Below are 24,547 nucleotides of genomic sequence, written 5' to 3'. Positions count from 1 at the left end.
CCCAAAATCCCCCCAAATCTCCCTAAATCCCACCTAAATCCCCCCAATTCCCCAAAATCCTCCAAACTCCCCCCAAATCCCCCCAAATCCTCCCAAATCCCCCCAAAATCCCCAAAATCCCCCCCAAATCCCCCCCAAAATCCCGGGATTTCGGAGCCGGACCCCGCCCCTCCCCCCCTCCCCCGGGGTCACCTGAGCCCGGCGCCTTCGGGGCCCCAAATTCCCGAATTCCCGGAACGTCCCCAAAATCCGGGCGGGGCCAAAGTCCGGCATCGACCCCGGGGGGCGATGACCCAAATTGGGCACCGGGCCCGGAGAGCCGGGGCGGCCGGGAGCCAAAATTGGGGATTTGGGAGCCAAAATTTGGGGTTGGGAGCCAAAATTTGGGGTTTGGGAGCCAAAATTGGGGATTTGGGAGCCAAAATTTGGGGTTTGGGAGGCAAAATTGGGATTTGGGAGCCAAAATTTGGGGTTTGGGAGGTAAAATTTGGGGGTTGGGAGGCAAAATTTGGGGTTGGGAGCCAAAATTCGGGGGTTGGGAGCCGAAATTTGGGGTTGGGAGCCAAAATTCGGGGGTTGGGAGCCAAAATTTGGGGGGTGGGAGCCAAAATTTGGGGGTTGGGAGCCAAAATTTGGGGTCGGGAGCCAAAATTTGGGGGTTTGGGAGGCAAAAATTGGGGATTTGGGAGGCAAAATTTGGGGGTTGGGAGCCAAAATTTGGGGGTCGGGAGCCAAAATTTGGGGTTTGGGAGCCAAAATTCAGGGGTTGGGAGCCAAAATTTGGGGGTTGGGAGCCAAAATTGGGGGTTGGGAGCCAAAATTTGGGGGTTGGGAGCCAAAATTCAGGGGTTGGGAGCCAAAATTTGGGGTTTGGGAGCCAAAATTTGGGGTTGGGAGCCAAAATTGGGGATTTGGGAGCCAAAATTTGGGGGTTGGGAGCCAAAATTTGGGGGTTGGGAGCCAAAATTCTGGGATTTGGGAGCCAAAATTTGGGGGTTGGGAGCCAAAATTTGGGGGTTGGGAGCCAAAATTCGGGGATTTGGGAGCCAAAATTTGGGGGTTGGGAGCCAAAATTTGGGGTGTGGGAGGCAAAATTTGGGATTTGGGAGCCAAAATTTGGGGTTGGGAGCCAAAATTTGGGGGTTGGGAGCCAAAATTTGGGGTTGGGAGCCAAAATTTGGGGGTTGGGAACCAAAATTTGGGATTTGGGAGCCAAAATTTGGGGTTGGGAGCCAAAATTTGGGGTTGGGAGCCAAAATTTGGGGTGTGGGAGGCAAAATTTGGGATTTGGGAGCCAAAATTTGGGATTTGGGAGCCAAAATTTGGGATTTGGGAGCCAAAATTTGGGGTTTGGGAGCCAAAATTTGGGGGTTGGGAGCCAAAATTTGGGGTGTGGGAGGCAAAATTTGGGATTTGGGAGCCAAAATTTGGGGGTTGGGAGCCAAAATTTGGGGGTTGGGAGCCAAAATTTGGGATTTGGGAGCCAAAATTTGGGGTTTGGGAGCCAAAATTTGGGGGTTGGGAGCCAAAATTTGGGGGTTGGGAGCCAAAATTTGGGGTTGGGATCCAAAATTTGGGGATTTGGGAGCCAAAATTTGGGGTTTGGGAGCCAAAATTTGGGGTTTGGGAGCCAAAATCCGGGGGTTGGGAGCCAAAATTCGGGATTTGGGAGGCAAAATTTGGGGATTTGGGAGCCAAAATTTGGGGTTGGGAGCCCAAATTTGGGGTTTGGGAGCCAAAATTTGGGGGTTGGGAGCCAAAATTCGGGATTTGGGAGCCAAAATTTGGGGGTTGGGAGGCAAAATTTGGGGTTGGGAGCCAAAATTCGGGGGTTGGGAGCCAAAATTTGGGGGTTGGGAGCCAAAATTTGGGGTTGGGAGCCAAAATTTGGGGATTTGGGAGCCAAAATTTGGGGGTTGGGAGCCAAAATTTGGGATTTGGGAGCCAAAATTTGGGGGTTGGGAGCCAAAATCTGGGGTTGGGAGCCAAAATTTGGGGATTTGGGAGCCAAAATTGGGGATTTGGGAGCCAAAATTGGGATTTGGGAGGCAAAATTGGGGATTTGGGAGCCAAAATTTGGGGGTTGGGAGCCAAAATTTGGGGTTGGGATCCAAAATTTGGGGATTTGGGAGCCAAAATTTGGGGGTTGGGAGCCAAAATTGGGGATTTGGGAGCCAAAATTTGGGATTTGGGAGCCAAAATTTGGGGGGTGGGAGCCAAAATTTGGGGGTTGGGAGCCAAAATTTGGGGGTTGGGAGCCAAAATTCGGGATTTGGGAGCCAAAATTTGGGGGTTGGGAGCCAAAATTTGGGGTTGGGAGGCAAAATTTGGGGATTTGGGAGCTAAAATTTGGGGGTTGGGAGCCAAAATTGGGATTTGGGAGCCAAAATTTGGGGATTTGGGAGCCAAAATTTGGGGGTTGGGAGCCAAAATTTGGGGGGTGGGAGCCAAAATTTGGGGGTTGGGAGCCAAAATTTGGGGGTTGGGAGCCAAAATTTGGGATTTGGGAGCCAAAATTTGGGGTTGGGAGCCAAAATTTGGGGGTTGGGAGCCAAAATTTGGGGTTGGGAGGCAAAATTTGGGGGTTTGGGAGGCAAAAATTGGGGATTTGGGAGGCAAAATTTGGGGGTTGGGAGCCAAAATTTGGGGGTCGGGAGCCAAAATTTGGGGTTTGGGAGCCAAAATTCAGGGGTTGGGAGCCAAAATTTGGGGGTTGGGAGCCAAAATTGGGGGTTGGGAGCCAAAATTTGGGGGTTGGGAGCCAAAATTCAGGGGTTGGGAGCCAAAATTTGGGGTTTGGGAGCCAAAATTTGGGGTTGGGAGCCAAAATTGGGGATTTGGGAGCCAAAATTTGGGGGTTGGGAGCCAAAATTTGGGGGTTGGGAGCCAAAATTCTGGGATTTGGGAGCCAAAATTTGGGGGTTGGGAGCCAAAATTTGGGGGTTGGGAGCCAAAATTCGGGGATTTGGGAGCCAAAATTTGGGGGTTGGGAGCCAAAATTTGGGGTGTGGGAGGCAAAATTTGGGATTTGGGAGCCAAAATTTGGGGTTGGGAGCCAAAATTTGGGGGTTGGGAGCCAAAATTTGGGGTTGGGAGCCAAAATTTGGGGGTTGGGAACCAAAATTTGGGATTTGGGAGCCAAAATTTGGGGTTGGGAGCCAAAATTTGGGGTTGGGAGCCAAAATTTGGGGTGTGGGAGGCAAAATTTGGGATTTGGGAGCCAAAATTTGGGATTTGGGAGCCAAAATTTGGGATTTGGGAGCCAAAATTTGGGGTTTGGGAGCCAAAATTTGGGGGTTGGGAGCCAAAATTTGGGGTGTGGGAGGCAAAATTTGGGATTTGGGAGCCAAAATTTGGGGGTTGGGAGCCAAAATTTGGGGGTTGGGAGCCAAAATTTGGGATTTGGGAGCCAAAATTTGGGGTTTGGGAGCCAAAATTTGGGGGTTGGGAGCCAAAATTTGGGGGTTGGGAGCCAAAATTTGGGGTTGGGATCCAAAATTTGGGGATTTGGGAGCCAAAATTTGGGGTTTGGGAGCCAAAATTTGGGGTTTGGGAGCCAAAATCCGGGGGTTGGGAGCCAAAATTCGGGATTTGGGAGGCAAAATTTGGGGATTTGGGAGCCAAAATTTGGGGTTGGGAGCCCAAATTTGGGGTTTGGGAGCCAAAATTTGGGGGTTGGGAGCCAAAATTCGGGATTTGGGAGCCAAAATTTGGGGGTTGGGAGGCAAAATTTGGGGTTGGGAGCCAAAATTCGGGGGTTGGGAGCCAAAATTTGGGGGTTGGGAGCCAAAATTTGGGGTTGGGAGCCAAAATTTGGGGATTTGGGAGCCAAAATTTGGGGGTTGGGAGCCAAAATTTGGGATTTGGGAGCCAAAATTTGGGGGTTGGGAGCCAAAATCTGGGGTTGGGAGCCAAAATTTGGGGATTTGGGAGCCAAAATTGGGGATTTGGGAGCCAAAATTGGGATTTGGGAGGCAAAATTGGGGATTTGGGAGCCAAAATTTGGGGGTTGGGAGCCAAAATTTGGGGTTGGGATCCAAAATTTGGGGATTTGGGAGCCAAAATTTGGGGGTTGGGAGCCAAAATTGGGGATTTGGGAGCCAAAATTTGGGATTTGGGAGCCAAAATTTGGGGGGTGGGAGCCAAAATTTGGGGGTTGGGAGCCAAAATTTGGGGGTTGGGAGCCAAAATTCGGGATTTGGGAGCCAAAATTTGGGGGTTGGGAGCCAAAATTTGGGGTTGGGAGGCAAAATTTGGGGATTTGGGAGCTAAAATTTGGGGGTTGGGAGCCAAAATTGGGATTTGGGAGCCAAAATTTGGGGATTTGGGAGCCAAAATTTGGGGGTTGGGAGCCAAAATTTGGGGGGTGGGAGCCAAAATTTGGGGGTTGGGAGCCAAAATTTGGGGGTTGGGAGCCAAAATTTGGGATTTGGGAGCCAAAATTTGGGGTTGGGAGCCAAAATTTGGGGGTTGGGAGCCAAAATTTGGGGTTGGGAGGCAAAATTTGGGGTTGGGAGCAAAAATTTGGGATTTGGGAGCCAAAATTTGGGGGGTGGGAGCCAAAATTTGGGATTTGGGAGCCGAAATTTGGGGTTGGGAGCCAAAATTCGGGGGTTGTGAGCCAAAATTTGGGGGGTGGGAGCCAAAATTTGGGGGTTGGGAGCCAAAATTTGGGGGTTGGGAGCCGAAATTTGGGGGTTGGGAGCCAAAATTTGGGATTTGGGAGCCAAAATTTGGGGGTTGGGAGCCAAAATTTGTGATTTTGGAGACAAAATTGGGATTTGGGAGCCAAAATTTGGGGGTTGGGAGCCAAAATTTGGGATTTGGGAGCCAAAATTTGGGGGTTGGGAGCCAAAATTCGGGATTTGGGAGCCAAAATTTGGGGGTTGGGAGCCAAAATTTGGGGGTTGGGAGCCAAAATTTGGGGGTTGGGAGCCAAAATTTGGGGTTTGGGAGCCAAAATTCGGGGGTTGGGAGCCAAAATTTGGGGGTTGGGAGCCAAAATTGGGGATTTGGGAGCCAAAATTTGGGGGTTGGGAGCCAAAATTTGGGGTTGGGAGGCAAAATTTGGGATTTGGGAGCCAAAATTTGGGGGTTGGGAGCCAAAATTGGGGATTTGGGAGCCAAAATTTGGGATTTGGGAGCCAAAATTTGGGGTTGGGAGCCAAAATTGGGGATTTGGGAGCCAAAATTTGGGGGTTGGGAGCCAAAATTGGGATTTGGGAGCCAAAATTTGGGGTTGGGAGCCAAAATTTGGGATTTGGGAGCCAAAATTTGGGGGTTGGGAGCCAAAATTTGGGATTTGGGAGCCAAAATTTGGGGGTTGGGAGCCAAAATTTGGGGTTTGGGAGCCAAAATTCGGGGGTTGGGAGCCAAAATTTGGGGTTGGGAGCCAAAATTTGGGGGTTGGGAGCCAAAATTTGGGGGTTGGGAGCCAAAATTTGGGGGTTGGGAGCCGAAATTTGGGGGTTGGGAGCCAAAATTTGGGGGTTGGGAGCCAAAATTTGGGGTTAGGAGCCAAAATTTGGGATTTGGGAGCCAAAATTTGGGGGTTGGGAGCCAAAATTTGTGATTTTGGAGACAAAATTGGGATTTGGGAGCCAAAATTTGGGGGTTGGGAGCCAAAATTTGGGATTTGGGAGCCAAAATTTGGGGGTTGGGAGCCAAAATTCGGGATTTGGGAGCCAAAATTTGGGGGTTGGGAGCCAAAATTTGGGGGTTGGGAGCCAAAATTTGGGGGTTGGGAGCCAAAATTTGGGGTTTGGGAGCCAAAATTCGGGGGTTGGGAGCCAAAATTTGGGGGTTGGGAGCCAAAATTGGGGATTTGGGAGCCAAAATTTGGGGGTTGGGAGCCAAAATTTGGGGTTGGGAGGCAAAATTTGGGATTTGGGAGCCAAAATTTGGGGGTTGGGAGCCAAAATTGGGGATTTGGGAGCCAAAATTTGGGATTTGGGAGCCAAAATTTGGGGTTGGGAGCCAAAATTGGGGATTTGGGAGCCAAAATTTGGGGGTTGGGAGCCAAAATTGGGATTTGGGAGCCAAAATTTGGGGTTGGGAGCCAAAATTTGGGATTTGGGAGCCAAAATTTGGGGGTTGGGAGCCAAAATTTGGGATTTGGGAGCCAAAATTTGGGGGTTGGGAGCCAAAATTTGGGGTTTGGGAGCCAAAATTCGGGGGTTGGGAGCCAAAATTTGGGGTTGGGAGCCAAAATTTGGGATTTGGGAGCCAAAATTTGGGATTTGGGAGCCAAAATTCGGGGGTTGGGAGCCAAAATTTGGGAGTTGGGAGCCAAAATTCGGGGGTTGGGAGGCAAAATTTGGGGTTGGGAGCCAAAATTTGGGATTTGGGAGCCAAAATTTGGGGTTGGGAGCCAAAATTTGGGATTTGGGAGCCAAAATTTGGGATTCGGGAGCCAAAATTTGGGGGTTGGGAGCCAAAATTGGGGATTTGGGAGCCAAAATTTGGGATTTGGGAGCCAAAATTTGGGGGTTGGGAGCCAAAATTGGGGATTTGGGAGCCAAAATTGGGATTTGGGAGCCAAAATTTGGGGGTTGGGAGCCAAAATTTGGGATTTGGGAGCCAGAATTTGGGGGTTGGGAGCCAAAATTTGGGGGTTGGGAGGCAAAATTTGGGGGTTGGGAGCCAAAATTTGGGGTTTGGGAGCCGAAATTTGGGGGTTGGGAGCCAAAATTTGGGGGTTGGGAGCCAAAATTTGGGGTTAGGAGCCAAAATTTGGGATTTGGGAGCCAAAATTTGGGGGTTGGGAGCCAAAATTTGTGATTTTGGAGACAAAATTGGGATTTGGGAGCCAAAATTTGGGGGTTGGGAGCCAAAATTTGGGATTTGGGAGCCAAAATTTGGGGGTTGGGAGCCAAAATTCGGGATTTGGGAGCCAAAATTGGGATTTGGGAGTCAAAATTGGGGATTTGGTGCCAAAATTTGGGGTTTGGGAGGCAAAATTTGGGATTTGGGAGCCAAAATTTGGGGGTTGGGAGGCAAAATTTGGGATTTGGGAGCCAAAATTCGGGGGTTGGGAGCCAAAATTTGGGGGTTGGGAGCCAAAATTGGGGATTTGGGAGCCAAAATTTGGGGGTTGGGAGCCAAAATTTGGGATTTGGGAGCCAAAATTTGGGGATTTGGGAGCCAAAATTTGGGATTTGGGAGCCAAAATTTGGGGTTGGGAGCCAAAATTTGGGGGTTGGGAGCCAAAATTTGGGATTTGGGAGCCAAAATTTGGGGGTTGGGAGCCAAAATTTGGGATTTGGGAGCCAAAATTGGGGATTTGGGAGCCCAAATTTGGGGGTTGGGAGCCAAAATTTGGGGTTGGGAGCCAAAATTTGGGATTTGGGAGCCAAAATTTGGGGGTTGGGAGCCAAAATTTGGGGGTTGGGAGCCAAAATTGGGGATTTGGGAGCCCAAATTTGGGGGTTGGGAGCCAAAATTTGGGGTTGGGAGCCAAAATTTGGGATTTGGGAGCCAAAATTTGGGGGTTGGGAGCCAAAATTTGGGGGTTGGGAGCCAAAATTTGGGATTTGGGAGCCAAAATTTGGGGGTTGGGAGCCAAAATTTGGGATTTGGGAGCCAAAATTTGGGGGTTGGGAGCCAAAATTTGGGAGTTGGGAGCGAAAATTCGGGATTTGGGAGCCAAAATTTGGGATTTGGGAGCCAAAATTTGGGATTTGGGAGCCAAAATTCGGGGGTTGGGAGCCAAAATTTGGGGTTGGGAGCCAAAATTGGGGATTTGGGAGCCAAAATTTGGGGGTTGGGAGCCAAAATTGGGATTTGGGAGCCAAAATTTGGGACATTTTGGGATATTTTGGGGTGATTTTTGGGATAGCTTGGGATATTTTGGGGCATTTTGGGGCCATTTTGGGGCCATTTTGGGGCCATTTTGGGATATTTGGGGCCATTTTGGGACATTTCGGGATATTTTGGGGCGTTTGGGGGGAATTTTGGGACATTTTTGGATATTTGAGGGCATTTTGGGTCATTTTGGGACATTTTTGGGGCATTTTGGGGAGCCCCACCCCCCCTGTCCCAGTGCCAGTCCCGGGGAGCGCCCCCCAGTGTCCCCCTCCCCCACTCCGGAGGGAGAATTTTGAGGAGAAAACTCCGGATTGAGTCAATTTTCCTTCCTGGCCTCGAAAGAAGCCCCAAAACGCTGGAAAATGGTGGGAAAAATCCATTTATTAGCAGAAAAAAAAACAACCAAAAAGCTCCAAAATCACCCCAAAATCGGCCCAGAACCATCCCAAAATCAGCCTAAAACCGGCCTCAAACCTCCAAAAAGCCCCCAAACCACCCCAAAATCGGCGTCAACCCCCCTAAAAGCCCCAAAATGCTGGAAAATGGTGGGAAAAATCCATTAGCAGAAAAAAAAACAACCAAAAAGCCCCAAAATCACCCCAAAATCGGCCTCAAAGCCCCAAAAAGCCCCAAAACCACCCCAAAACCGACCCAGACCCATCCCAAAATCACCCCAAAAGCGGCCTCAAAGCCCCAAAAAGCACCAAGACTGCCCCAAATTCAGCCCAAAACCCCCAAAAGCCCCAAAATCCCCCCCATAACCCTCAAAAACCACCCCAAAACTGGCCCAAAACCCCCTAAAAGCCCCAAAACCACCCCAAAATCGGCGTCAACCCCCCTAAAAGCCCCAAAATGCTGGAAAATGGTGGGAAAAATCCATTAGCAGAAAAAAAAACAACCAAAAAGCCCCAAAATCACCCCAAAATCGGCCTCAAAGCCCCAAAAAGCCCCAAAACCACCCCAAAACCGACCCAGACCCATCCCAAAATCACCCCAAAAGCGGCCTCAAAGCCCCAAAAAGCACCAAGACTGCCCCAAATTCAGCCCAAAACCCCCAAAAGCCCCAAAATCCCCCCCATAACCCTCAAAAACCACCCCAAAACTGGCCCAAAACCCCCTAAAAGCCCCAAAACCACCCCAAAATCGGCGTCAACCCCCCTAAAAGCCCCAAAATGCTGGAAAATGGTGGGAAAAATCCATTTATTAGCAGAAAAAAAAACAACCAAAAAGCCCCAAAATCACCCCAAAATCGGCCTCAAACCCCCTAAAAACCCCAAAACCACCCCAAAACCGACCCAGAACCATCCCAAAATCAGCCTAAAACCGGCCTCAAAGCCCCAAAAAGCCCCAAAATCACCCCAAAACCGGGGTCAAACCCCGTAAAAGCCCCAAAATCACCCCAAAACGGGCTCAGACCCCCTAAAAGCCCCAAAATCACCCCAAAACCGGGGTCAAACCCCGTAAAAGCCCCAAAACGCTGGAAAATGGTGGGGAAAATCCATTTATTAGCAGAAAAAAAAACAACCAAAAAGCCCCAAAATCACCCCAAAACCGGCCTCAAAGCCCCAAAAAGCCCCAAAATCACCCCAAAAACGGGCTCAGACCCCCTAAAAGCCCCAAAATCATCCCAAAAACGGCCTCAAACTCCCCTAAAAGCCCCAAAACCACCCCAAAATCGGCTTCAAACCCCCTAAAAACCCCAAAACCACCCCAAAAGCAGCCCAGACCCATCCCAAAATCACCCCAAAAGCGGCCTCAAAGCCCCAAAAAGCCCCAAAATCACCCCAAAACCGGGGTCAAACCCCGTAAAAGCCCCAAAATCACCCCAAAACGGGCTCAAAGCCCCAAAAAGCCCCAAAATCACCCCAAAACCGGGGTCAAACCCCGTAAAAGCCCCAAAATGCTGGAAAATGGTGGGAAAATCCATTTATTAGCAGAAAAAAAAACAACCAAAAAGCTCCAAAATCACCCCAAAACCGGCTTCAAACCCCCAAAAAGCCCCAAAATCACCCCAAAAACGGGCTCAGACCCCCTAAAAGCCCCAAAACCACCCCAAAACCGGCCTCAAACCTCCAAAAAGCCCCAAAATCACCCCAAAACCGGGGTCAAACCCCGTAAAAGCCCCAAAATCACCCCAAAACGGGCTCAAAGCCCCCAAAAGCCCCAAAATCACCCCAAAACCGGGGTCAAACCCCGTAAAAGCCCCAAAATCACCCCAAAACCAGCCCAAAAGCCCCTAAAAGCCCCAAAACCACCCCAAAACCGGGCTCAAACCTCCAAAAAGCCCCAAAATCACCCCAAAACCGGGCTCAGACCCCCTAAAAGCCCCAAAATCATCCCAAAAACGGCCTCAAACTCCCCTAAAAGCCCCAAAACCACCCCAAAATCGGCTTCAAACCCCCTAAAAACCCCAAAACCACCCCAAAAGCAGCCCAGAACCATCCCAAAATCAGCCCAAAAGCGGCCTCAAAGCCCCAAAAAGCCCCAAAATCACCCCAAAACCGGGGTCAAACCCCGTAAAAGCCCCAAAATCACCCCAAAACCGGGGTCAAACCTCCAAAAAGCCCCAAAATCACCCCAAAACCGGGGTCAAACCCCGTAAAAGCCCCAAAATGCTGGAAAATGGTGGGGAAAATCCATTTATTAGCAGAAAAAAAAACAACCAAAAAGCCCCAAAATCACCCCAAAAACGGGCTCAGACCCCCAAAAGCCCCAAAATCACCCCAAAACCGGCCCAGACCCATCCCAAAATCAGCCCAAAACCGGCCCAGACCCATCCCAAAATCACCCCAAAAGCGGCCTCAAAGCCCCAAAAAGCTCCAAAACCACCCCAAAACCGGCCCAAAACCGCAAAAGAGAGCGTGCCCAGTGCCCATCGCTGAGCCCAGTGCCCAATCCCAGTGCCCAATCCCAGTGCCCATCACTGACCCCAGTGCCCAATCCCAGTGCCCATCGCTGACCCCAGTGCCCAATCCCAGTGTCCATCACTGACCCCAGTGCCCAATCCCAGTGCCCAATCCCAGTGCCCATCACTGACCCCAGTGCCCAATCCCAGTGCCCAATCCCAGTGCCCATCACTGACCCCAGTGCCCAATCCCAGTGCCCAATCCCAGTGCCCATCACTGACCCCAGTGCCCAATCCCAGTGCCCAATCCCAGTGCCCAATCCCAGTGCCCATCACTGACCCCAGTGCCCAATCCCAGTGCCCAATCCCAGTGCCCAATCCCAGTGCCCATCACTGACCCCAGTGCCAATCCCAGTGCCCAATCCCAGTGCCCAATCCCAGTGCCCATCACTGACCCCAGTGCCCAATCCCAGTGCCCAATCCCAGTGCCCATCGCTGACCCCAGTGCCCATCACTGACCCCAGTGCCCAATCCCAGTGCCCAATCCCAGTGCCCAATCCCAGTGCCCATCACTGACCCCAGTGCCCAATCCCAGTGCCCATCGCTGACCCCAGTGCCCAATCCCAGTGCCCAATCCCAGTGCCCAATCCCAGTGCCCATCGCTGACCCCAGTGCCCAATCCCAGTGCCCAATCCCAGTGCCCATCACTGACCCCAGTGCCCAATCCCAGTGCCCATCGCTGACCCCAGTGCCCAATCCCAGTGCCCAATCCCAGTGCCCATCACTGACCCCAGTGCCCATCGCTGACCCCAGTGCCCAATCCCAGTGCCCAATCCCAGTGCCCATCACTGACCCCAGTGCCCATCGCTGACCCCAGTGCCCAATCCCAGTGCCCATCACTGACCCCAGTGCCCAATCCCAGTGCCCAATCCCAGTGCCCATCACTGACCCCAGTGCCCAATCCCAGTGCCCAATCCCGGTGCCCATCACTGACTCCAGTGCCCATCGCTGACCCCAGTGCCCAATCCCAGTGCCCAATCCCAGTGCCCATCACTGACCCCAGTGCCCAATCCCAGTGCCCATCACTGACCCCAGTGCCAATCCCAGTGTCCCCAGTGCCCAATCCCAGTGTCCCTGTTCACCGATCCCCATCCTTCCCAGTACTCCCAGTACTCCCAGCGTTCCCAGCACTCCCAGCGCTCCCAGCCGCCGGCATGACCCCGGCGTAGACGCGGTAGCGGTGGTTGAGCCGGGGGTGCCCGTGCAGGGCTCAGCATGTGCCCAGTGCCCGTCGCTGACCCCAGTGCCAATCCCAGTGTCCCCAGTGCCCAATCCCAGTGTCCCCGGTCACCGATCCCCATCCTTCCCAGTACTCCCAGTACTCCCAGTACTCCCAGCGTTCCCAGCGCTCCCAGCCGCCGGCATGACCCCGGCGTAGACGCGGTAGCGGTGGTTGAGCCGGGGGTGCCCGTGCAGGCCGTAGCGCGTGCCCAGCGCGCCCTGGGGGCAGCCGTGCCCGTAGAAGACCCTGCGGACGCGGGCGTGCAGCAGCGCCATGGCACAGAGCGCGCACGGCTCCCGCGTCACGAACACGTCGCAGCCCGACAGCAGGTACCCCTCGCCCGCCGCCGCGCCGGCACCGGGGCTGGCACCGGGGCTGGCACCGGGAACGGCACCGGCAGCGGCGTCGGGGCCCTCGGCCGCCCCCGGGATCACGTAACCCGTGAGGTCCAGCGGGACGGCACCGATGGCATCGAGGTCCGGGGGGATGGCACCGATGGCATCAAAGTCCACGGGGATGGCACCGATGGCATCAAGGTCCGGGGGGATGGCACCGGGGGTGGCACCGGGGGTGGCATCAGGGGTGGCATCAGGGTCATCGGTCACCCCCCGGGTGACCCCACCAAGGTCCATGGTGACGTCATTGGTGTCACCAGGGGTGGCATCGGGGTCATCGGCCACTCCAGGGGTGACACCGCCAGAGTCCACGGGGATGGCACCGATGGCATCGAGGTCCATGGTGACGTCATTGGTGTCACTGTGGGTGGCATCGGGGGTGGCATCGGGATCGTTGGCCACCCCCAGGGTGACCCCGGCAAGGTCCATGGTGACGTCATTGGTGTCACCGGGGGTGGCATCGGGGTCATGGGTCACCCCCGAGGTGACCCCGCCAGGGTCCATGGGGATGGCACCGATGGCATCGAGGTCCATGGTGACGTCATTGGTGTCCCTGTGGGTGGCATCGCTGGAGTTCGGGTTGGTGACGTCATTGGTGTCACCAGGGGTGGCATCGCTGGAGTTCGGGTTGGTGACGTCATTGGTGTCCCTGTGGGTGGCACCGCTGGAGTTGGGCTCCATGGTGACGTCATTGGTGTCACCAGGGGTGGCACTGCTGGAGTTGGGCTCCATGGTGACGTCATTGGTGTCACCGGGAGTGGCATCGGGGGTGGCACCGGGGTCGTCGGCCACGCCCGGGGTGACCCCGCCCGGGTCCGCGGTGACGGCACCGACAGCGGGCTTGGGGTCGGCCACGGTGACGTCACTGGGGGCGGTGACGTCATCACCCCCAACCATGACGTCACCGCCGCCAACGCTGACGTCACCAGGCCCGACCTTGGCAACCTTGGCACCAACGCCGCCGTCCCCTCCCCCACCCCCGCCGGCGCCAGGGTGTCCCCTGCGTCGCGCCCGGTGCCCCGTGACGTCACCGGGGTGTCCCCGTGCCCTGTGCCCCGTGACGTCACCGGGGTGTCCCCGTGCCCTGTGCCCCATGACGTCACCACTGACCCTGTCCGGACACTGCCCACCCCGTGCCCTGTCCGTGCCATCCCCGCTGACCCCGGCCGGACACTGCCCTGTCCGTGCCCTGTCCGTGCCATCCCCGCTGACCCCGGCCGGACACTGCCCTGTCCGTGCCCTGTCCGTGCCATCCCCGCTGACCCCGGCCGGACACTGCCCTGTCCGTGCCCTGTCCGTGCCACCCCCGCTGACCCCGGCCGGACACTGCCCACCCCGTGCCCTGTCCGTGCCATCCCCGCTGACCCCGGCCGGACACTGCCCTGTCCGTGCCCTGTCTGTGCCATCCCCGCTGACCCCGGCCGGACACTGCCCACCCCGTGCCCTGTCCGTGCCATCTCCGCTGACCCCGGCCGGACACTGCCCACCCCGTGCCCTGTCCGTGCCACTCCCGCTGACCCCGGCCGGACACTGCCCTGTCCGTGCCCTGTCCGTGCCATCCCCGCTGACCCCGGCCGGACGCCGCCCTGTCCGTGCCCTGTCCGTGCCATCCCCGCTGACCCCGGCCGGACACTGCCCACCCCGTGCCCTGTCCGTGCCATCCCCGCTGACCCCGGCCGGACACTGCCCACCCCGTGCCCTGTCCGTGCCATCCCTGCTGACCCCGGCCGGACACTGCCCACCCCGTGCCCTGTCCGTGCCATCCCTGCTGACCCCGGCCGGACACTGCCCACCCCGTGCCCTGTCCGTGCCATCCCTGCTGACCCCGGCCGGACACTGCCCTGTCCGTGCCCTGTCCGTGCCATCCCCGCTGACCCCGGCCGGGCACTGCCCACCCCGTGCCCTGTCCGTGCCACCCCCGCTGACCCCGGCCGGGCACTGCCCACCCCGTGCCCTGTCCGTGCCATCCCCGCTGACCCCGGCCGGACACTGCCCACCCCGTGCCCTGTCCGTGCCATCCCCGCTGACCCCGGCCGGACACTGCCCTGTCCGTGCCCTGTCCGTGCCATCCCCGCTGACCCCGGCCGGACACTGCCCACCCCGTGCCCTGTCCGTGCCATCCCCGCTGACCCCGGCCGGGCACTGCCCACCCCGTGCCCTGTCCGTGCCATCCCCGCTGACCCCGGCCGGACACTGCCCTGTCCGTGCCCTGTCCGTGCCATCCCCGCTGACCCCGGCCGGACACTGCCCTGTCCGTGCCCTGTCCGTGCCATCCCCGCTGACCCCGGCCGGACACTGCCCACCCCGTGCCCTGTCCGTGCCATCCCCGCTGACCCCGGCTGGACACTGCCCTGTCCATGCCCTGTCCGTGCCACCCCCGCTGACCCCGGCCGGACACTGCCCTGTCCGTGCCCTGTCCGTGCCATCCCCGCTGACCCCGGCCGGGCACTGCCCTGTCCGTGCCCTGTCCGTGCCATCCCCGCTGACCCCGGCCGGACACTGCCCACCCCGTGCCCTGTCCGTGCCACCCCCGCTGACCCCGGCCGGACACTGCCCACCCCCGTGCCCTGTCCGTGCCATCCCCGCTGACCCCGGCCGGACACTGCCCTGTCCGTGCCCTGTCCGTGCCATCCCCGCTGACCCCGGCCGGACACTGCCCTGTCCATGCCCTGTCCGTGCCATCCCCGCTGACCCCGGCCGGACACCGCCCTGTCCGTGCCCTGTCCGTGCCACCCCCGCTGACCCCGGCCGGACACTGTCCACCCCGTGCCCTGTCCGTGCCATCCCCGCTGACCCCGGCCGGACACTGCCCTGTCCGTGCCCTGTCCGTGCCACCCCCGCTGACCCCGGCCGGACGCCGCCCTGTCCGTGCCCGCGCGGCGCGGGCGATGCAGTCCATGGCGGCGTGGCGCAGCGGGTGCCCGCCGTGCCCGCGCTCGGCCCCTCGCCGGTCGCAGCCCACGGCCAGCACGCGCCCGCTGCGGGGGTCCAGCGCGGCCGCCCCCGCCGCCCGGCCCGCGCCCGCCGCCGCCGCCACCGCCATGGCCGCCCGCGCCGCCGCCAGCTCCCGCGGTGCCAAGGCCGGCGGCGCCCGCGCCCGCGCCGGCCCCCGGCCCGCCCACGGCCACAGCCCCCGCGCCCGCGCCGCCGCCGCCTCGGCGCCCGCGGCGGGCAAACGGCCCGGCAGCAGCACCCGGAACGGGCGGCCCAGGCCCCGCGGGGACACCGCCGCGCCCAGCAGCGCCCGCAGCTCGGCACTGGGAGCACTGGGAGCACTGGGAGCACCGGGAGCACCGGGAGAGTCGGGCGCGGCCGGGCCCTCGGCGGGACTGGGCGAACTGGGGGAACTGGGGGAGTCCTCGGTGGCACCGGTGAGAGCGGAGTCCTCGGCGGTACTGGGTGTACTGGTGGAACTGGGAATACTGGTGAGAGTGGAGTCCTTGGGGGTACTGGGTGTACTGGTGGAACTGCTGGAGCTGGGAGCACCGGTGGTACTGGGAACACTGGTGGTACTGGGGACACTGGTGAGAGCAAAGTCCTCGGTGGTACTGGTGGCACTGGTGGCACTGGGAATACTGGTGAGAGTGGAGTCCTTGGGGGTACTGGGTGTACTGGTGGAACTGGGAATACTGGTGAGAGTGGAGTCCTCAGCGGTACTGGGTGTACTGGTGGCACTGGGAATACTGGTGAGAGTGGAGTCCTCGGCGGTACTGGGTGTACTGGTGGAACTGGGAATAGCGGTGAGAGCAGAGTCCTCGGTGGTACTGGTGGCACTGGTGGCACTGGGATTAGTGGTGAGACCAGAGTCCTTGGTGGAACTGGGCGCACTGGTGGAACTGGTGGTACTGGGAACACTGGTGGTACTGGGGACACTGGTGAGAGCAAAGTCCTCGGTGGTACTGGTGGCACTGGTGGCACTGGGAATACTGGTGAGAGTGGAGTCCTCGATGGTACTGGTGGCACTGGGAATACTGGTGAGAGTGGAGTCCTTGGTGGTACTGGGTGTACTGATGGAATTGGGAACACCGGTGGAACTGGGAATACTGGTGGAACTGGGAATACTGGTGAGAGCGGAGTCCTCGATGGTACTGGGTGTACTGGTGGAACTGGTGGAACTGGGAACACTGGTGGAACTGGTGGTGCTGGGAACACCGGTGAGAGCGGAGTCCTCGGCGGTACTGGGTGTACTGGTGGCACTGGGAACACTGGTGAGAGTGGAGTCCCTGGTCGCACTGGTCATACTGGTGGTACTGGGAACACCGGTGAGAGCAGAGTCCTCGGCGGAACTGGGCGTACTGGTGGAACTGGTAGAGCTGGGAACACCGGTGAGAGCGGAGTCCTCGGTGGTACTGGGCGTACTGGTGGAACTGGGCACACTGGTCATACTGGTGGGACTGGGAACACTGGTGAGAGTGGAGTCGCTGCTCATACTGGTGGCACTAGTCATACTGGTGGAACTGGTCATACTGGTGGGACTGGGAACACTGGTGAGAGTGGAGTCCCTGGTCATACTGGTGGAACTGGTCATACTGGTGGAACTGGTCATACTGGTGGAGCTCAGGACACCGGTGGAACTGGGAACACTGGAATCACTGGAGGCCTTGCTGGTGCCGGCGTCTTTGGTGGAACTGGCCGTACTGGTCATACTGGTGCCACTGGGGACACTGGTGGCACTGGTGAGACTGGCAGTCCTGGTCATACTGGTCAAACTGGTCCAACTGGTGTCCCCAGAGTCCCCGGTCATGCTGACGCCACTGGTGTTACTGGTCCTACTGGTGCCACCGGTGCCACTGGTGTTACTGGTGCCACTGGTGTTACTGGTCCTACTGGTGTTACTGGTGCCACGGGTCTTACTGGTGTTACTGGTGTTACTGGTGGCCCCGGTCACCCCGGGGGTGGCGGTGACGTAATCGGTGACGAAGGCGGTGACGTCATCGCTGACGTCATCGACGGTGATGTAATCGATGGGGGCGCCCCCTGCGGGAGCCCAGAGCCCAGTGAGCCCCAGTGCTCCCAGTAAGGGCTCCCAGTAATCCCCAGTGACCCCCCAGTGCTCCCAGTAAGGGCTCCCAGTAATCCCCAGTGACCCCCCAGTGCTCCCAGTAAGGGCTCCCAGTAACCCCCAGTGACCCCCCAGTGAGCCCCAGTGCTCCCAGTAACAGCTCCCAGTGACCCCCAGTGACCCCCAGTGAGCCCCAGTGCTCCCAGTAACAGCTCCCAGTGACCCCCAGTGACCCCCAGTAACCCCCCAGTGAGCCCCAGTGCTCCCAGTAACGGCTCCCAGTGACCCCCAGTGCTCCCAGTAAGGGCTCCCAGTGACCCCCAGTGCTCCCAGTGACCCCCAGTGATGCCCAGTGCTCCCAGTAAGGGCTCCCAGTAACCCCCAGTGAGCCCAGTGCTCCCAGTAAGGGCTCCCAGTAACCCCCCAGTGATGCCCAATGTTCCCAGTACCCCATCCCAGTGTTCCCAGTGCCCTCCCAGTACCCCATCCCCAGTACCCCATCCCAGCGCTCCCAGTGCCCTCCCAGTGCTCCCAGGGCCACCAGTACCCCATCCCAGTCCTCCCAGTGCCCTCCCAGTGCCCTTCCAGTGCTCCCAGTGCCCCCAGCACCCCATCCCAGCGCTCCCAGTGCCCTCCCAGCGCTCTCAGTACCCCATTCCAGTGCTCCCAGTGCTCCCAGTACCCCATCCCAGCACTCACAGTACCCTCCCAGTGCCCTCCCAGCACTCCCAGTACCCCATCCCAGCGCTCCCAGTGCCCTCCCAGCCCTCCCAGTGCCCTCCCAGTGCTCCCAGCACCCCATCCCAGCCCTCCCAGTGCCCTCCCAGTGCTCCCAGCACCCCAGTCCAGCGCTCCCCGTGCCCCCAGCACCCCATCCCAGCCCTCCCAGTGCCCTCCCAGCGCTCCCAGTACCCCATCCCAGTGCTCCCAGTGCCCCCAGTATCCCATCCCAGCGCTCCCAGTGCCCCCAGTATCCCATCCCAGCGCTCCCAGTGCCCTCCCAGTGCTCCCAGTACCCCATCCCAGCGCTCCCAGTACCCCATCCCAGCGCTCCCAGTGCCCTCCCAGTGCTCCCAGTGCCCTCCCAGCGCTCCCAGTACCCCATCCCAGCCCTCCCAGTGCCCTCCCAGTGCTCCCAGTGCCCTCCCAGCGCTCCCAGTACCCCATCCCAGCCCTCCCAGTGCCCTCCCAGTGCTCCCAGCACCCCATCCCAGCCCTCCCAGTGCCCTCCCAGCGCTCCCAGTACCCCATCCCAGTGCTCCCAGTGCCCCCAGTACCCCATCCCAACGCTCCCAGTGCTCCCAGTATCCCATCCCAGCACTCCCAGTGCCCTCCCAGTACCCCATCCCAGCGCTCCCAGTGCCCTCCCAGCGCTCCCAGTACCCCATCCCAGCCCTCCCAGTGCCCTCCCAGTGCTCCCAGTGCCCTCCCAGTGCTCCCAGCACCCCATCCCAGTGCTCCCAGTGCCCTCCCAGTGCCCTCCCAGTGCTCCCAGTGCCCTCCCAGTGCTCCCAGCACCCCATCCCAACACTCCCAGTGCCTTCCCAGTGCTCCCAGTGCTCCCAGTACCCCATCCCAGCCCTCCAAGTGCCCTCCCAGTGCCCTCCCAGCGCTCCCAGTACCCCATCCCAGCCCTCCCAGCGCCCTCCCATTGCCCTCCCAGCCCTCCCAGTGCCCTCCCAGTGCTCCCAGCACCCCATCCCAGCCCTCCCAGTGCCCTCCCAGTGCTCCCAGCACCCCATCCCAGCCCTCCCAGTGCCCTCCCAGTGCTCCCAGCACCCCAGTCCAGCGCTCCCCGTGCCCCCAGCACCCCATCCCAGCCCTCCCAGTGCCCTCCCAGCGCTCCCAGTACCCCATCCCAGTGCTCCCAGTGCCCCCAGTATCCCATCCCAGCGCTCCCAGTGCCCCCAGTATCCCATCCCAGCGCTCCCAGTGCCCTCCCAGTGCTCCCAGTACCCCATCCCAGCGCTCCCAGTACCCCATCCCAGCGCTCCCAGTGCCCTCCCAGTGCTCCCAGTGCCCTCCCAGCGCTCCCAGTACCCCATCCCAGCCCTCCCAGTGCCCTCCCAGTGCTCCCAGTGCCCTCCCAGCGCTCCCAGTACCCCATCCCAGCCCTCCCAGTGCCCTCCCAGTGCTCCCAGCACCCCATCCCAGCCCTCCCAGTGCCCTCCCAGCGCTCCCAGTACCCCATCCCAGTGCTCCCAGTGCCCCCAGTACCCCATCCCAACGCTCCCAGTGCTCCCAGTATCCCATCCCAGCACTCCCAGTGCCCTCCCAGTACCCCATCCCAGCGCTCCCAGTGCCCTCCCAGCGCTCCCAGTACCCCATCCCAGCCCTCCCAGTGCCCTCCCAGTGCTCCCAGTGCCCTCCCAGTGCTCCCAGCACCCCATCCCAGTGCTCCCAGTGCCCTCCCAGTGCCCTCCCAGTGCTCCCAGTGCCCTCCCAGTGCTCCCAGCACCCCATCCCAACACTCCCAGTGCCTTCCCAGTGCTCCCAGTGCTCCCAGTACCCCATCCCAGCCCTCCAAGTGCCCTCCCAGTGCCCTCCCAGCGCTCCCAGTACCCCATCCCAGCCCTCCCAGCGCCCTCCCATTGCCCTCCCAGCCCTCCCAGTGCCCTCCCAGTGCTCCCAGCACCCCATCCCAGCCCTCCCAGTGCCCTCCCAGTGCTCCCAGCACCCCATCCCAGCCCTCCCAGTGCCCTCCCAGTGCTCCCAGCACCCCAGTCCAGCGCTCCCCGTGCCCCCAGCACCCCATCCCAGCCCTCCCAGTGCCCTCCCAGCGCTCCCAGTACCCCATCCCAGTGCTCCCAGTGCCCCCAGTATCCCATCCCAGCGCTCCCAGTGCCCCCAGTATCCCATCCCAGCGCTCCCAGTGCCCTCCCAGTGCTCCCAGTACCCCATCCCAGCGCTCCCAGTACCCCATCCCAGCGCTCCCAGTGCCCTCCCAGTGCTCCCAGTGCCCTCCCAGCGCTCCCAGTACCCCATCCCAGCCCTCCCAGTGCCCTCCCAGTGCTCCCAGTGCCCTCCCAGCGCTCCCAGTACCCCATCCCAGCCCTCCCAGTGCCCTCCCAGTGCTCCCAGCACCCCATCCCAGCCCTCCCAGTGCCCTCCCAGCGCTCCCAGTACCCCATCCCAGTGCTCCCAGTGCCCCCAGTACCCCATCCCAACGCTCCCAGTGCTCCCAGTATCCCATCCCAGCACTCCCAGTGCCCTCCCAGTACCCCATCCCAGCGCTCCCAGTGCCCTCCCAGCGCTCCCAGTACCCCATCCCAGCCCTCCCAGTGCCCTCCCAGTGCTCCCAGTGCCCTCCCAGTGCTCCCAGCACCCCATCCCAGTGCTCCCAGTGCCCTCCCAGTGCCCTCCCAGTGCTCCCAGTGCCCTCCCAGTGCTCCCAGCACCCCATCCCAACACTCCCAGTGCCTTCCCAGTGCTCCCAGTGCTCCCAGTACCCCATCCCAGCCCTCCAAGTGCCCTCCCAGTGCCCTCCCAGCGCTCCCAGTACCCCATCCCAGCCCTCCCAGCGCCCTCCCATTGCCCTCCCAGCCCTCCCAGTGCCCTCCCAGTGCTCCCAGCACCCCATCCCAGCCCTCCCAGTGCCCTCCCAGTGCCCTCCCAGCGCTCCCAGTGCCCTCCCAGTGCTCCCAGCACCCCATCCCAGCCCTCCCAGTGCTCCCAGTACCCCATCCCAGCGCTCCCAGTGCCCTCCCAGTGCCCTCCCAGTGCTCTCCCAGTGCTCCCAGCACCCCATCCCAGCACTCCCAGTACCCCCTCCCAGCGCTCCCAGTACCGTGGGGGGGGTCGAGGCACAGCAGCAGCGCCGCCCCCCCGGGCCCCGCCCGGACCCGTTTGAGGTGGGGCAGGTGGGGGAGGGGCCGGGCCCGGCCCAGCTCCCGCAGGAGCCGCGGGGTCTCCCGGGGCAGCAGCAGGGGCGCCGCCCACGCCCCCAGCACCGGCAGCCCCTCCCCCCGCCCCTCCCCCCACCAGGGCACGGCCCGCGGGGGGGGCTGGGGGGGGCCGGGCTGCCCCTCCCCCTCCCTCTGCCCCTCCCCCCCCTCTGTCGCTGCCGCCTCCATCCGGGGCTCCAGCGCCGGCCTGGGGGGGGAGGGGAGGGAAAAGGGGGGAGGGGTTGAGGGTGGGGAGACCCCCCCTGGGATTCCCCCCCCCCCCCCCCAATGTGGGAACATCCCCAGGGACCCCCCTGGGATCCCCCCCCCCCCAATGTGGGAACCCCCCCCAAATTTGGGGAACCCCCCAGAGACCCCCCCGGGATCCCCCCCAAATGTGGAAACCCCCCAGGGACCCCCCAGGGATCCCCCCCAATGTGGGAACCCCCCCAGGGACCCCCCCCAAATGTGGGGAACCCCCCAGGGAACCCCCCTGGGATCCCCCCCAAATGTGGGGAACCCCCCAGGGACCCCCCAGAGACCCCCCCAGGAGCCCCCCCCAAACATGGGAACCCCCCCAGAGACCCCCCCCCAATATGGGAACCCCCCCAGAGACCCCCCCCAAATGTGGGGAACCTCCCAGAGACCCCCCCGGATCCCCCCCCCAATGTGGGAAATCCCCAGGGACCCCCCAGAGACCCCCCCCCAATATGGGAACCCCCCCAGAGACCCCCCGAAAAGGGCCCCCCCAGACCCCCCCCAATCTGGGAACCCCCCAGAGACCCCCCCCAAAAGGGCCCCACCTCCCCCAGGACCCCCCCCAACATGGGACCCCCCCCCGGGACCCTCCCCCACCAGGAGAACCCCAGAGACCCCCCTAGAGACCCCCCCCAAAACATGGGAACCCCCCCAGAGACCCCCCCAAAAGGGCCCCACTCCCCCAGGACCCCCCCCAATATGGGAACCCCCCCAGAGACCCCCCGAAAAGGGCCCCACCCCCCCAGGACTCCCCCAATCTGGGAACCCCCCAGAGACCCCCCCCAAAAGGGCCCCACCCCCCCAGAGACCCCCCCAGGACTCCCTGGACCTTCCCAGGACCCCCCCCCAAACATGGGGACCCCCCCGAACCCCCCCCCACTATGGGAACCCCCCCAGGACCCCCCCGGGACCCCCCCCCCAATCATTGGGACCCCCCCCCCAATATGGGAACCCCCCCGGGACCCCCCCCCAGTCATTGGGACCCCCCCAGGACCCCCCCGGGACCCCCCCGTATCATTAGGACCCCCCCCCCAATATGGGAACCCCCCCCTGGGACCCCCCCCAATCATTGGGACCCCCCCAGGACCCCCCCGGGACCCCCCCCCCAATCATTGGGACCCCCCCCAATATGGGAACCCCCCCCGGGACCCCCCCCCCAATCATTGGGACCCCCCCAGGACCCCCCCCCCAATATGGGAACCCCCCCGGGACCCCCCCCGGGACCCCCCCAATCATTGGGGCCCCCCCAGGACCCCCCAAATGTGGGGACCCCCCCCCAGGACCCCCCCAAACATTGGGGCCCCCCCCCAGTCATTGGGACCCCCCCCCCAGGACCCCCCCCCAATCATTGGGACCCCCCCCCAATATGGGAACCCCCCCCGGGACCCCCCCCAATCATTGGGGCCCCCCCAGGACCCCCCAAATGTGGGGACCCCCCCCAGAGCCCCCCCCGAACACGGGACCCCCCCCAGGACCCCCCCAAACATTGGGACCCCCCCCAAAAGGGCCCCACCCCCCCCAGGGACCCCCCTGGACCCCACAGGGACCCCCAAAGGACCCTCCCAGTGCTCCCAGTAACCCCTGCAGTGCTCCCAGTGCCTCCCAGTGCTCCCAGTGCTCCCAGTAACCCCTGCAGTGCTCCCAGTGCTCCCAGTAACCCCTGCAGTGCTCCCAGTGCTCCCAGTGCTCCCAGTGCTCCCAGTAACCCCTGCAGTGCTCCCAGTGCTCCCAGTAACCCCTGCAGTGCTCCCAGTGCTCCCAGTGCTCCCAGTGCTCCCAGTAACCCCTGCAGTGCTCCCAGTGCTCCCAGTAACCCCTGCAGTGCTCCCAGTGCTCCCAGTGCTCCCAGTAACCCCTCCAGTCCCTCCCAGTGCTCCCAGTAACCCCTGCAGTGCTCCCAGTGCTCCCAGTGCTCCCAGTAACCCCTGCAGTGCTCCCAGTGCTCCCAGTGCTCCCAGTGCTCCCAGTAACCCCTGCAGTGCTCCCAGTGCTCCCAGTAACCCCTGTAGTGCTCCCAGTGCTCCCAGTGCTCCCAGTAACCCCTCCAGTCCCTCCCAGTGCTCCCAGTGCTCCCAGTGCTCCCAGTAACCCCTCCAGTCCCTCCCAGTGCTCCCAGTAACCCCTGTAGTGCTCCCAGTGCTCCCAGTGCTCCCAGTAACCCCTGCAGTGCTCCCAGTGCTCCCAGTGCTCCCAGTAACCCCTCCAGTCCCTCCCAGTGCTCCCAGTAACCCCTGCAGTGCTCCCAGTGCTCCCAGTAACCCCTGTAGTGCTCCCAGTGCTCCCAGTGCTCCCAGTAACCCCTCCAGTCCCTCCCAGTGCTCCCAGTAACCCCTGCAGTGCTCCCAGTGCTCCCAGTAACCCCTGCAGTGCTCCCAGTGCTCCCAGTGCTCCCAGTAACCCCTCCAGTCCCTCCCAGTGCTCCCAGTAACCCCTGCAGTGCTCCCAGTGCTCCCAGTGCTCCCAGTGCTCCCAGTAACCCCTGCAGTGCTCCCAGTGCTCCCAGTCCCTCCCAGTGCTCCCAGTAACCCCTGCAGTGCTCCCAGTAACCCCCCAGTGCCTCCCAGTCCCTCCCAGTGCTCCCAGTAACCCCTGCAGTGCTCCCAGTGCCTCCCAGTGCCCTCCCAGTGCTTCCAGTAGCCCCCAGTACCTTCCCAGTGCCCTCCCAGTGCTCCCAGTACCCTCCCAGTGCTCCCGGAACCCTCCCAGTACCCTCCCAGTGCTCCCAGTAGCCCCCAGTACCTTCCCAGTGCCCTCCCAGTGCTCCCAGAACCCTCCCAGTGCTCCCAGTGCTCCCAGTACCCTCCCAGTACCCTCCCAGTGCTCCCAGTAGCCCCCAGTACCTTCCCAGTGCCCTCCCAGTGCTCCCAGTTCGCTCCCCCCTCACGTGTCGCTCCCGCTCCGCCGCCGCCGCGCTGGCCCCGCCCCCGCGCGCTGATTGGCTGCGGGGCGGAAGGGGCGGGGCCACGACCGGAACCACCGAGACGGAGCGGGGGGCGGGGCTGCAGCGCCCCCTGGCGGGCGGGAGGAGCCACCGCAGCGGTTCCGAACCAGCGCGGCCCAGTCGGGACCAGTCGG

The 24,547-nt window shown here is 60.9% G+C and overlaps 1 protein-coding gene across 1 annotated transcript; it reads right to left on the bottom strand.

The window, feature by feature from the left end:
• Positions 1 to 11,998: 11,998 nt before the first annotated feature.
• On the bottom strand, positions 11,999 to 21,422 carry LOC138100824 (serine-rich adhesin for platelets-like; the record flags this gene model as incomplete). The annotated part of the gene is made up of 3 exons (XM_068998687.1): positions 11,999 to 13,412; positions 14,887 to 17,305; positions 21,118 to 21,422. Coding segments are annotated over 3 exons (4,138 nt in total), but the record flags the coding sequence as incomplete, so codon positions are not given.
• Positions 21,423 to 24,547: the final 3,125 nt, after the last annotated feature.

This window comes from Aphelocoma coerulescens, unplaced genomic scaffold (genome assembly GCF_041296385.1).
Source record: "Aphelocoma coerulescens isolate FSJ_1873_10779 unplaced genomic scaffold, UR_Acoe_1.0 HiC_scaffold_146, whole genome shotgun sequence".
NCBI classification, from domain to species: Eukaryota; Metazoa; Chordata; class Aves; order Passeriformes; family Corvidae; genus Aphelocoma; species Aphelocoma coerulescens.
The sequence above is the reverse complement of the archived record's forward strand: the minus strand, read 5'-3'. Positions and strand labels throughout refer to the sequence as shown.